General features: G+C 35.4%; 1 protein-coding gene across 35 annotated transcripts in view; it reads left to right on the forward strand.

Moving 5' to 3' along the window:
* Window positions 1-441: 441 nt before the first annotated feature.
* Window positions 442-14,335, forward strand: part of LOC144321940 (uncharacterized) — a 194,682-nt gene continuing 180,788 nt past the window's right edge. For 5 of the 35 annotated variants that reach the window (XM_077911287.1, XM_077911290.1, XM_077911291.1 and 2 more), the window contains exons 1-4: window positions 453-1,049; window positions 3,370-3,385; window positions 12,365-12,449; window positions 13,291-13,338. In XM_077911287.1, coding sequence (XP_077767413.1) covers window positions 883-1,049; window positions 3,370-3,385; window positions 12,365-12,449; window positions 13,291-13,338 — 316 coding nt within the window. In that variant the 5' untranslated portion in view covers window positions 453-882. Of the gene's footprint in view, window positions 1,050-1,129; window positions 1,840-3,369; window positions 3,386-12,338; window positions 12,450-13,290; window positions 13,339-14,335 lie in introns of those variants that run through there. The other 30 variants (XM_077911288.1, XM_077911295.1, XM_077911296.1 and 27 more) reach the window with 24 other exon arrangements.

Below are 14,335 nucleotides of genomic sequence, written 5' to 3' on the forward strand. Positions count from 1 at the left end.
TTTTTTAAATGTCCCCAGTGCCCCGTGATAGTTTCATTTCTCTTGTGGGAGCAAGAAACCAATGTGATGCTCAAATTAAAGACATATTCTCTAAAAGTACTAAACATTCATGGTTTAGTTGCTTTATCTTAAAATAGTTTATTAAAATAATGTCACTTGATGGGACGTATGCTCTGGTGGAGTTTTCTTGTCAGGAGTTTAAGTGGAGGTGACAAGTTGTCCCTCTTCTCTCTTATTCACACACAACACTGCCAGAGGCATAAAGTGTCAGGGAAGTGACCCACTGCTTCTGAAACCTTGTACATATAGTCTCAAAGTTAACAACTAAGATTCTTAGAAGTCCTAAAAAAGCAGAAGAGTGAGTCCAGCAGAGTGAAAATCTCCCTTGCGCTTCTGTTTTGTAATCTTAGAAGCTTTGGGTTTACACAGCAGAACTCTGAGGTCATAAGATTCTAGAAAAAGTGGTTAGAGACGTCTTTTGTTCTTTCAGAGTGTCTGTGCGAAGCCCAAATCTGACATAGCTGAATCCATCATGCAGTGCAAGGAGAATATTAGAGGGTAACTGTGGTCCAGAAAACAACATCTAGGTAGGGGAAACTGGAATCCTCTGCCATGACTGGGTTACTAAGGGACCATACCCTAAATCTATTAACCTGTCCCTTAACCCTGTTACACTTTACTTGATCTCTAAGGGCTTCCGTAGATATTTTTAAAGATAGATAGGCATTAATTATGTCCACAACTTTTTGAGTGGGCCCTTCCAACTCAAAGCATGATTTTTTAGCCACAAGAGCCATTCTCCTTTGAAGTTTCGAACACAATATCCTAGTTCACTATTGACCTGTATCTTCATCATTTACCACTGCAACTTAATTTGTTACTATGAAAATAAAATACACAAGTAATTTTATGTCAACTATGTGTATCATAGTTAAACACTCCCGTTGGAGAATTTATTATACTTTTTGGCAAAGGATACTGAATCAGGAGCCAACAAGAATTTCAAAGGCAGCTAAAAGAAATATAATAACGCAGTGTCTGGTGGTGAGGTGAGTTAAAGCAAGGAACGCTGGTGTATTGTGAAGAAAAATATACAAACGGTTTTAAAGAGAGGTCATGACACAAGTTCACTCATATTTAAGCAGGCCAGAAATAAAAGAATCAGGTTATTTCTGAAAGTCGTTTTGAGTAAGATTGATGCTTCTAGTCTTAGGAAATCAATACTCTGTCGTCTCTATAGTATATCTTGATTTGTAATTCATACGGTGTTATGAAATGTTATAAATCTCGGGGAAGAAAAAGAGCTCATAGCCTAAGGAGTTCATGCAAGAGAAATTAAAGTTAGAGGAAAATGATGACTATCCCAGATTTTACACTTGTTTGCTTCTCTTTTACCTATTACATCTTGCTCTATGCTGAACAGACATGAGATATGTCTAAAGATATGTTTGTTGGAGGTCAAGCCATATTTGCTCCTTGGTTATTGAGAGTCAGGCTTACAAGTTAGTCAATATGTAGACCTGAGAAAAGTTTATATTTGATGAGACTTAGTTTACAAAAATAAGTAGATATGTAATTTTTTAAATTGAAATATTCTTATTCTTGAAGATTCCATTTCAATTCATGACCTATGTGTAGAGCATGGAGGTGCCATGAAGAGGATAGGAGTAAGATCTAATTTCATTTAATATATTAAGGCTGAGATGGCGTTTTAAATGTATGTATGTATGTAAGTTTCATGCCCAAGGTGGAGCCCAATGCGGGGCTTGAACTCACAACCTGAGATCAAGACCTGAACCAAGATCAAGAGTTGGATGCTTAACCAACTGAGCCACCCAGGTGCCCCTGTATTTTAAATTTAAATGAAAACTATGATCTAACTTTTCATAATGAGGCTAGTTTCTCTACCCTCACCTATAAAAGTAGTATCTATTAAGAAAGATACAAAATAGGTCATTTATTCCTTTTTTGAACTGTCATTCTAAATTGTGGGTCTGATCTATTTCTTTTTTAGTGTACATTATGTAATAATTAAGATTCTAACTATTTACCAGGAAAGGACTGTATCCCGTCTATTTTTAGCCTGCATACTGGATAGAACAATTTAGCAGCATGTTAGGGTCACAATAAATGAATACATACAAAATAGCATAGCATAGCATAGCATAAAACAGAGTATTTTATTTCCTAAACAGTAAAATTTACAGATAAGAGCAGAAAAATATGCTACCTTACATTATTGTTTATAAGTTAAAAAAAAAAAGTCCATCCTGAGCACTTTAGATACAAACCAAACATCAGATGCTAAGTTCCACTCTTTGGGTCAGATGATAAAAATTTTCATCATCGAGACCTGTCTATATTCAGCCTTTCATCTTCCTTCAGCACACCGTAACAGACTTTCTCATCACAGTGATTGGAATAGCACATTCCACAGTACTCACTGTTACAGAATCGACAACCAGAGCATTCTTTATTATACAAATAGGTTCTAGCTACCAACCCACTCTATCTGCCAACCTGGCTTAGAAGAAATCTTGGCCATTAACAAGAGATCACTAGCTCTACTACAGAAGAAAATAGGATTATTTTTTCTGTAGTGTGCTGGAGCAAGTCTTCATGAGAGCCAATTTTGCATATTCTTCCCCAATTCTGCACTCAGTGACATGTTAGTAGCATTAAATTGGACACAGTGGGAATATTTACACCATGTAAATAGGCAAACGATCTTTCTTACCCTCATGGTCAGTTAAAAATTTACTAGCTCATGGATGCCTGGGTAGCTCAGTGAGTTAAGTATCTGACTCTAGATTTCAGCTCGGGTCATGATCTCAGGATCATTGAGATCAAGCCCCTTGCCTGACACCACCCTTAATGGGGAGTCTGCTTGAGATTCTCTCTCCCTCTGCCCTTTCTCAAATAAATAAATAAGTACATATTTAAATAAATTTACTAACCTACTACTAGTTTTTTTTTTCTTAAAAGTGTTCTTATTATTCTATCTCTTATCATTTTTTAAAGAACAGGTAGCTTTTTAACTATTTTTATTGAAACCTAGTAACTGTAAGTGATCATAGCATCAGACAAGCCTATCCAAGTGAGATTTATAGATTTATTTTTAAAAGGGGATATCTTAGTTTGTAATCATTTGCAGTAACTGCAAGCAAAGGGGAACACATTATTACTTTACAATATTCATTACAAGTATATATTGTGATACATTGTGTTTCCATACTAAATATCTGACAGACTTTACAACCTCTCATAATTCACAATTTAGAAAATGTTTCTTCATATCTGAGACTATAATTGTTCAGGTACTGAATTTTTTTCCTCTTATTCTCTACGTGCTAATTTGCATTTTTGGAGCTGTCTTCAAACAATGGTGAGTTCCAAATACTACTGATTACCTTTTAGGATGAAAGTATTAACAGAAAACAAAAATATTTTTACAGATCTATTTAACCATTTATGCTAAGTGACTTTGTCTAAAGGACATATTTTTCCCTCCTTTATTTTCTTTGTGGGCCTAGAAATTATATAACATTCTCTCATCTTTAATCTAAGTAGAACTATGAAATAAGTATGGAATTCACATGGGATGCTTTCCATTTGTTCCATTATGTGTGTCAAAGTACATATGATTTATACTTTTCTCCTTAAGTCAAACAACATTAGTTTTCTTTGAACATCTGGCTGGCATCTGGGAGATCTACTCCATACACTATTAATCAGAATATCATCGTGACGTTTGGGTAATGACCGATGTGAATAGAATATATTTCTATGTGGTAAAGTTCACTTTATTGATTTAATACTACTTGGTGTCCTGAAGTGCTTCGGTTTTCAACACAATTTAAATACATTGCCAAAGCTTTATTTATTTAGTAAATTTACACAATATTTTTCTTCCAAAGTGCTGTGTAGTAATGGCAACCAGGCAAGATACAAAAGGCACTTTGTCTTCCGTCTCCAGTTATTTTTACTGAGCACTTTCCTATGAACTGACTGCAAAATCCAACAGCTGTCTGGTTTAAGATGCAATGAACCCTCTGTTTTTCCCCCCTTCTGGACTTTTCTTTCCAACTCTTGATACTTGTCTTTTTCTCCAACAATCTCCCCACCCACCCCTTCTCCCTTCCTCTAGATCTGTCTCTCTCTCCTTTCATTAGAAATCATTACAACCTCCAATGAAGAAAAGTAAAGACATAAAAATTAAAATGTTTGTTAATGTCTTGATATGGCTTTAATATCTTCAATATGTCTGTAATTTTGAACTAATTGTGAGGCTGGAACTGTAGTTGTGGTGGCAACATGAGAATTTGTGGAGCAGAGTCCTCTGGACAAATTAACTCTATTAGCCCAGAATTGGTAGTGATCACTGCTCTCTTTAATCAAGTCAGATCATCTTTAAGGTGCCAGAGATCCATTATTAATGCCCAGTTGCTTGGGAAATATATTGGACACTAATCCTGGCTCTAAACAGCAGTGCATACTTTTCATTTCTGTGAAAATATGAAATTTGATATTTCTTTCTAGTTCTTATCTCAATTTCCAAGTGACTTAGTCCTCTGATGACTGTGCTATTCAACTCTGACCAAAGTCTTCCCCAGATGTGGCTATATGAGTCAGTGGTTAAGGAACTCCTTTACAGATGGTTGGAAAGGGCCCTGAGAGTTGGGGTAATGGAGGTGTTTACTTAGATGCTGCCTGAGGAAATCGGAGATTGCTATTTAACCTACAGGAAGCCTAATGAGCCAGTGGTGGCTGCAGAATAAAAGCAAACTGGGTGTTGTTCATCCCACACATTGCTATTAGGAAGAAGGCAAACCAGCTGTAGATCATGCTGAGTTGGAGCAACAGAACAACCAATTTTACTATTTCCTACCATTACTTTAACAATCAAGTCTAGAGCTTAGGAAGTCACAAAGCAGTGCCATGTCTAAGAGCTGTCACATGTTAAAATAATTTAAATAGATCTCTTCCTACTTTGTGAGCAAAAATAAAACAGACCTCATGCAAGGATTTGTCTAACAGATAACAACCCAAAGAGGAATCTAAACAGGAGAGCAGAGCAGAGGTACAGAAAAGGGATGACCTCTGATTACCTCTGAATGATAACATTAACCCCCCAAGCCTCTTAGTAGCTGTTTTCTCCTGGTTGTGTGGGTCGTTATTATGTTAGACAGTATAGTGGCAGTTGGTTGTTTAATTACTGTATTCTGAGATCAAAAAGAGTGATGAATAAGTGGGGAGAAAGACAAATATTTGAGGGGAATGAAACTATTCCACTATTTCATCAAACAACGCAAAGTTGAGCTTACACATATGTGGTGTACACAAACACACACACACACAGTTAAGGGACTGGCAGTCACTCTTTGTTGCTTTTATCTCACTATTGAGAATCAAAATCATACCCTAAATGCGACTTCAATGTCTAAATACTCTACAAAATCAGAAATAGCTGTTTTGCCAAATTGTGCATTCTTGTTCCAAGTTTTCTAGTCCACTTACAAATTCCCCAGGAGAGCCATGGATTTGAAACTCAGTTGGTGTGAGTGAAGGGTTGTACCTTTCCTTGATCCTTGTTTTGAGCTTGTGGACAGTCATGAACTTTTCATTTTATGTGATCTCATGGGTGAGAGCACTGCACACCTGCTTGGCTCACACTAAACTACATTTTTTAAAAGTCTAAATACGTAACAGATGCACAAGAGGATTCCATTCTGGGAGGAATTTACTTATAAATTCAGACAGTTAACACATCCCCTACAGTCCTAATCCTATTGCTATGCTGTAATTATGGTGTAGATTGGAAAATTTGGCATTGTGAGTTCCTCATGGAAATGAATCCAATATTTTCCCACATACTTGTTAGATGTGCTCAATAAAACATACTGCACACATGTTTAAAATATGAGAAAGTTGTATACATTTTATTGAAAATGTACATAGTTAAAGTTTTCAAATGATAGCAATAGTAGACAGGTAACATTCTCTTTGCAAAGCTTTCTAGAACCTATGAGGTCACCCAATCTGTCAGATCCCCCTTGAAAACTACTTCTTCTAGGAAATTTCCCTCAACTAATTAGGGAGTGATGTTGAGGCCCCCTGACATGGAAATCCCACAGATGGTCTGTCCTCACAGCCTCTCTGCTGAGCACCTTTGGCTCGACAGATTCAAAGTGCTTCAATCATTCCTTCCACTTTTTTCTCCAAGTAGATAATCTGTGCTGCTGTCTTACTTGAGGCAGATTTCACATTCAGAGTTTCACAAACTTCACTCAGTTGTGTATTCCAATAAAATGTTTACCAGAAGCAAATGTAAACTCTCTTACTAGTATTGAAATTTCCTTAAATGGACACATTTTTATATTTAGTCATTAATTTGAGAGAGGAATGTTATATTATTATTGTAGATGTGAAATTATTTTTAATAAATAGAAGATCAACATCAAGGTACATAAATGAAAACAAAACAGTGCAGTTGAATTCCAGCTTGAGTTCTTTGCCAGGTAGCTTAAACTCTGATTTTCCATTGCCAAACAGGAAATGAGTGGTACAAAGATGCTAGGTCTTAAGGGTACCATAGGAGACTTGCTTTTGATATAAGCAAATAAAATTTAAAAACAATTAGATATTCTTCAAAAGAATAAACATTTTTCATTATTCTTCAGGTATGTATCAGTAACCTAACTAAACTCATCTTAGGTACAGTGGTAACTCTATGTGTCTCAAATCTGAGGATACTGTTTTGTTGCTGGATAGTATTAAAGTGATCTATAAAGTATACAACATGATGACACACAGAGAGAGGCAGAGACATAGGCAGAGGGGGAAGCAGGCTCCCTGTGGGGAGCCTGATGCAAGAATCGATCATAGGACCCCAGGATCATGACCTGAGCCTATGGCAGACACTCAACACCCAGGTGTCCCAATAAAATAATATTGAAGATAATATTTTTTAAAAAAGATTTTATTTTTTTATTCATAGAGACAGAGAGAGAGGCATAGACACAGGCAGAGGGAGAAGCAGGCATCATACAGAGAGCCTGACGTGGGACTCGATCCAGGGTCTCCAGGATCACGCCCTGGCTGCAGGCGGCGATAAACCGCTGAGCCACTGGGGCTGCCCTATTGAAGATAATATTAATAAAAATATATGCTTGCCCACTTATGAGAAAGTTCATAGGAATGGTGGTGTCAGTACTGTGCTGGAGTTGGCTTGTACTGGCCTGGGAGACATAATTTTCAGGAATTTTGTGGACTATTAAACACAGTCTTTGTTAAAAATCAAATTATATAAACTTACCAAAAATAAATTTTACTAAAAATTGAAGTGATGAGTACTCAAAATACATCACTTTTTAATAATTTTTCTATTATTTATGCTCAAGCTTATTTCTGTCTTCTGCATTTCTATGACGGAAATAGTGTAAAATGTTGCCCTACTACAAATCTGTGTTCGATGACATCAGATGGTTACCTTGAATCGGTCCCATGGTGGGTATATTTACACCACAAAAATCAGTGGACATTATAAATCAGGGCTTCTTTTATCTCTGCAGGGCCACTTACTCAACATTTATAGCACAGAACCGTTAAACCCAGTGTTTCAGCGATGACATCAGGATAAAAATTATTTGTAGTATGTAGAACTAGGAAAGGACTGATATCAAGAATATACAAAAATTCCTAAAAATCATTAAGATAAAGATAAACACACAAATAGAAAAATAGAAGATTTTAGCATTACAAAAGGAGATATGTAAGTAACCAGAAGACATGAAATGTGTTTTTCCTCATTAGTCATTAGGAAAATGTAAATCAAAATCATAGTGAGATGCAATAGGAATCCCTCAGAGGGGTTAATTTTTTTAACAAATGTTTACAAGGTTGTGGAACAATTAGAAATTTCATACCTTTCTGGCATAAACTCATGCAAATAGTTTGAAAAACCCTGGGAGTATTTCATAAAGCTGTGCATATGAAGACTTTGTGTCCTCTCAATTTCCTTCCTAGGTATATACTCTCCAAGAATGTGGACATAAGATCATCATAGAATCTTTGCAGCAATGCTAATCCTAATAATTAAAAACTGAAAAACAAAACAAATGTCCATCATTAGGAGCATGGATAAATAAATAATTATAATGATATATAATAATGGAAAAGATGGAACTGGAGCTATATACAAATCATGGATGAATCTTATAAAAATAAAATGGAGAAAAAGAGGGACACCTGGATGTTTCAGTCACTTAGGCATCTGCCTTTTGGTTTTGGCTCAGGTCATGATCACAGGGTTGTAAGATCAAGCCCCTAGCTGGGCCCTACACTCAATATAGAATCTGCTTAAGATCCTCTCTCTTCCTCTTCCCCTCCTCTCACTCTTCTCTCTTTCTCTTTGATTCTCTTTATTTTTCTTTCTCTCTTCCTCTCAGAGAGAGAGAGAGAGAGAGAGAGAGAAAGCAACCTGACATAGTGTGCTTACAGTGGGATTACAACCATGGGAAAACTATTCTAGGTTGTTGGAAGACAGGGTAATGGTTACCTTTATGGGTAGTCACTGGGAGGGGCCACTCAGAAGACTCTTGGGTGCTGAAAGATTCTGTTTCTTTATCTGAATTCTGGTTATATGAGTGTATTTACTTTGTGAAATACTGTTGCCATCTGAAGGATCTAAGTTTAGAGGACATTTTCTCTTTGTTAATCGGGGAGATAAGCAAGTGTTGAAGAGATGTTATGGGTTTATGACATTTGCTCCTTCAGATGATCAGAAGGAAGTTGAACTATAAAATATGAAGAAACATGTTTGCAGACCTGAAAAAAAAGCATACGGGTTGTATATACTTCAAGGTTGGCAGATGCATGAATTTAAACAATGTCTTTAAAGAATTTCTGTCTATTCTAATGACCACAGGTCTGGCTTTATCCTGAGTTCAGTTCTCCAGTAGTTGTATGGCAGCCTGCATCAACTGGAATATGCAATCTTTGTTTAAGTCTGGCCCAAGAGCGGTTTCTCAGTTCTCTAAGAGTAAGAGAGGGCTTGCTCATTAGTCTATAGCAATTTTACCTTTGTATGTCACTAGTCAGAAATTGTCCACGGTTACCACCAATGAAGTAATAGTCTCTAATTTCAGTTTAGGGAATAGGCTTGACTGAGTATAAATTCTTCAAACCTTAAGCTATTTAACAGTGTGGGGAAGGTAGAATAGATGTTGAAGAGTCACTCTTAAGACCCAGGACACTTTTGTGCTTACTGCTGGACACTCTTTAACTTATGTTCTATATTTAAGTTAATTTTTTTTAATTCTCAAAAGTGTTCAACATAGATCTTACCAAAATTTGCATTGTGATAGAAAGCATTAATTCTCGACCTCTTAATCAAGTTGAATCAACTTGCATGTCCTGAATGAAATTCATAATACTTTAACCAACCTTCACAGATCAGCTTAAAACCTCAATACAGGGCCGGGTGGCTCAGTGGTTTGATGCTTGCTTTTAGCCCAGGGCCTGATCCTGGAGACCTGGGATCGAGTCCCATGTTGGGCTCCCTGCACGGAGCCTGCTTCTCCTTCTGCCTGTGTCTCGTCTCTGCCTCCCTCTCTGTCTCTGTGTCTCTCATGAATAAATAAATAAAACCTTTAAAAAAAAACACCTCAACACAGTGGTCTAAGGTCTAATTATAATATGAAGAAAATAATTAATAATAAAGTAATGCTTCTTTATTGAAATATATGAGATTAGCTACATTAGTTGACATAAAGATGAAACTAGGTACTTGCAAACATTTTGTAATGAAGAGAGGTTTTATTTAGGAGAGAAATACTAAATTAGGAGAAAATACTAATAACGGGCATTTTGATCTATTTTCTTTATACTTGAAATTATGTATGAGGACCAAATAACAACGTGACTGCCAGCTACAATTCCTAGATTGATAAAGGCAACTTAAGTTACTCTGGCAACTTAAATACCATGGACAGCAATGTCATGAACGAAGAGATTTTTGAAATGGTGAATAGCTCTTGGGAGATTCCCAAACAAAACAAAATCTAATCTTCCTCCTGAATTACCCAGAAATAGCATTTCTGGAAAATTCAGTATATATTAAAACTTTTTAAAAAAAAGCTTTCTGCTTATATGCAAAGTGGAGCTAGGCTCAAGTTGTATAAGATTATATAAGCAGATTTTTCGGTGGCATCCTCTTGGGAAATTTTCCATGTTACAGAATACACAGTCTTTTTCTTCATTGTGTATGATTGCCTTAATATTCGAAGATGTCTAGACATTATCCAAGAGCACTGCCCATTAAATGCCAGCAATCACTTAGAAACATTTTGACAACTGAAAATGCCCCCCGAATTTCCAAAACACACCTAGGGCCATTAGCATGGGGGTTATAAAAAAATCTGAAAATTGGATAAACATGGATCCTTGATTGGAGAGATCTGGTTTTAATTCCTTATGCTTTCCCTCATGCTTGTGGGGACTTGAGAATGTTAATTCAAAGGCCTTAGTTTCCTCTACCGCGAAGGAGAAATAATACTGTAGCCTTGGTTTTAGGATTGATGAACTTACTAAGGCATAGGATAGATGCTCTCCAAAAGTTATTTTCTTCATATTTCCATTCATTTATTCTCTTGGCTTTCCCCCATTATTTTCCTCCATATTACTTGTTCTGGCATCTTTATTTGCTAAGAGGCTATTACCAAGAGGGGAAAGCATAAATCAAAGAGATACTCCAATGCAGTGCAAGGGACTTTGGCAACCATATGGAAAAATATGAAAGGATATAATTAATGATCTTTTCTTTTTTAAAAGGGAATAGTTGAAGTTTGGTCATCGCTATACCTAAATATTAACTCTTGAGTTCTTAAGATTTGTAAAATAAACTAAAACCTTCATCTACACGGCTTGAATATCATACTGTACTTAGATCAAAGACACAGATTATGTAAATATCACCTCTCTGTAAGACATGGAAAATATCATTATGGGAAGTTTTCTTCAAAATGACAATGCCAAGAAAATTTGATAAGTTAACCACTCAGTTCCTGCAATGATTAATGTTTTCCATTATAATTTTTTTTTGGTTAGATGCTCTCCCAATAAGTAAATTCTTCTAAACAAAATATAATAAACCTATAATATATATGCACACACATAATAAATATATTAAGTGAAATACAGCCACATTTTCAAATGAATTCTATTTTTTTAAGTAGGCTCCATAACCAGTGTAGAGCCCAACACAGGGCTTGAACTCATAACCCTGGGATTAAGAGTTGGATCCATAACTGACTGAGCCACCCAGGGACCCCTTAGAATGAGTTACATTTTTAAGAATTAAAGTATTAGTACAATTATAGGGGAAAAGATAGAAAACTGAATGGGATGTCATCAGAGAGAGAGAAAAACCAGAAAAGACTCTTAGCTATGTGGAACAAACTGAGGATTGCTGGAGGGTAGATAGATGCAGGTGGGGTAACTGGGTGACAGGCATTAAGGAGGGCACAGAGCATAATGGGCACTGGATGTTATATGCAACTGATGAATTGTTGAACACTACCAAAAAAGTCGTCTATGCAAAAAAAAAAAAAAAAAGGATCAAAATAACCCTTAGGTATTTTTTATCCTAATGAAGGTGCCATATTTAATATTATTGTAGTATTCCTCAGTAATTCATATGTACTCAATTTGAAATAAAATTGAGTATTGAAATAAAATCCTACCTTTTTGATTAAAGAGCCTAGTTGTTCACACTTAGACTTTGTTTTGTTTTGTGTGAAATACACAAATCTTAATGTATTAAAAACATGTTGAATATATGAGATGCTGATACAATAAAAAGTATTATAAATTGAGGCTCACTGAAGGAACAACAGATTTATGATTTGTAGAAATAAGTTTAAATAAAGAAGTGTAATAATATAAAATATTATTACACTGTAATAATATAAAAAATATATTATTGAAAGACACAAAATATATCCTAAATTAAAGGAAACTCTACTATTTTCATTGATGGGAAAATTGACTGTCTTCAAGATACCATTATTCCAGTCAAATTCCAACAAGTGTTGGTAGAAATTAACAAAATTCTTACGAAATTTATATAGAAGTATAAATGTCCAAAAATGGCCAAGAATATATTAAAAACAGTGAAGAGGAAATTGATTTCCAGATATGAACACTTCTTTTTTTTTTTTTTTAATAAACCTGGGTAATTAAAATCGTGCTCTACTAAAGCAGAAAAAGTCAAATAGGTCAGTGGTACAGAACATTCAGAAACATGTATTTATGAATCATGAAATCATGGAATAAAACAGTGCTGTCGCCAGTTCTTTTCTTTCAGAAGCTGAAAAATGTTGTGCTATGTCTTCTGGCCCCTCCCTGGTTTCAGATGGGAAGTCCACTGTCAACCGCACTATCAACCCCCGGTAAGCCATGCAAAGTTTTTAGCACCGTAGCAGTTGAAAAGAATGAAACAGAACAGTTTAGCAGTTTGAATGGTTCTCAAAAATACAATGTTGACATAAAAAGAAAATCCAATGGTAGAATAATGTACACATTTTAATAGAATTGACATAATACTTGTAAATTTTAAAAGCTCTATTGAACATGTGCACGTGTGTGCACACATACACCTCAGAATTAGTAAATTGGTCTAGAAGTTTTGTAAACAGTTTATAACTTGGATCCCGCTTAGGGGATAGATGAGAATGGGATGGAGGGAGGAAAAAGTCATCTTACCTATCATGTTTCTCTTCCTTCTCTAACATCACATTTGAGGAAAGTCTGCGAAAACATATCCTTTTATTCTGAGCAGAACACAGCATGTTTGTTATATTTTTTAAAATGTTCCTGCTTTTTGTTTTTTATATATAACAAGCAAAAGATGCCATTTTGAGTACTCTTTTTGAAAAAGCATTTTGTTGATAGTAATTTTGATTAATATAGCAAAAATATTAGGGATCGAGTCCCACATCGGGCTCCCTGCAGGAAGCCTGTTTCTACCTCTATGTCTCTGCCTCTCTCTGTGTGTCTCTCATTAATAAATGAATAAAATATTTTAAAAGATTAGATTTAGTATTACTTATGAAATAGGCTGTGGAGAACCTGGTGAGGTTCATCAGATGTATTTGGGAAAGTCACAATGCCAACCATGCAGGAGCTGGCTCATAGAGCTAATTACAGGTCGCTCTTTTGGTTAAAATATGGATATTCTGACTGTGAGCCATAATTAGGCATAACTCTGGCTGAACTATAATTCTGTCCTAGGTGTCTACAGGATGTATGCCTGGAATCAAAAGGAGAAATCTTATGATAGTAAGTCATTTATTCTCTTACCATAAATTACAGAATTGACCTCCAAATCTGTTATTTCTTCACATAAACTACAGTAGGTGGTATTTTTTAAAAGTTATATTCTGTGAAGTGGTAAATTATATAGGCTTTCTACTGCTGGCTATCATAATTTTTCAAAACATAAAACTCTCCGCATAATGCAACTGGACTTACCCAAAGTTAAGAGATATATTTAGGTGTTGAAAAATTTATATAATTGATTCTATGCCAGAATGTAACATTCACAGACCTTTGTAAAACTATTGACATTTTGATTTAGGCATATAAGAATTTCTCTTTATTATATATTTCTAATAAAGTTAAGGAAAAAAAACAACTTCCTGGAGAAGAAAGTTTTATTTTGGAGGCTTCTAGCAGTTGTAAATTTCAACAAGTTTTACCCTGTAAATCTGCTATGCATATGGAATTTCATTTGTCAAGTATAGAGTATAGACGGTTTTAATACCCCCACAGCAAATGTATGATGCTCAGCATGCATCATATCTAAAATTTGCTTTGTAAAATGATCATGTTTCTTAATCTGTCATATTAAGTGAATGTCAGAGACTTCTGAATTCCCAACTAAGCTTTTGCTTATTTTATCAGGAGGACTAGAGAGAGATGTAGAAGCAGGAAGGGTTTTGGGGAGACTCTCCTTATAAGGCTACTGAACAACTAATCAAAATATAAAGAATATATCTTAAACTTCTGTATCAGAGTGAGGACATGCTGTTGGAAGCACTTTAAAAATGTTAACCTACTTAATTTTCATAGTCTCTGAGATTTTACAAATGAGGAAATAGAGTCACAGAGAAATGTAGTAAGTTGCCCATGATCACATCTAGGAAACAGTAGAACTGGGATTTGAATCTAGGCATCCTGACTCCTGAGTCTACGTTCTTGTTTGCTATATGACATTATTACACAAAAATAAATGCAAGATCGTAAAAAGGTGTGATTAAAAAATGAGTATTGGCTG

This window comes from Canis aureus, chromosome 10, assembly GCF_053574225.1.
Source record: "Canis aureus isolate CA01 chromosome 10, VMU_Caureus_v.1.0, whole genome shotgun sequence".
In the NCBI taxonomy this organism is placed as follows: Eukaryota; Metazoa; Chordata; class Mammalia; order Carnivora; family Canidae; genus Canis; species Canis aureus.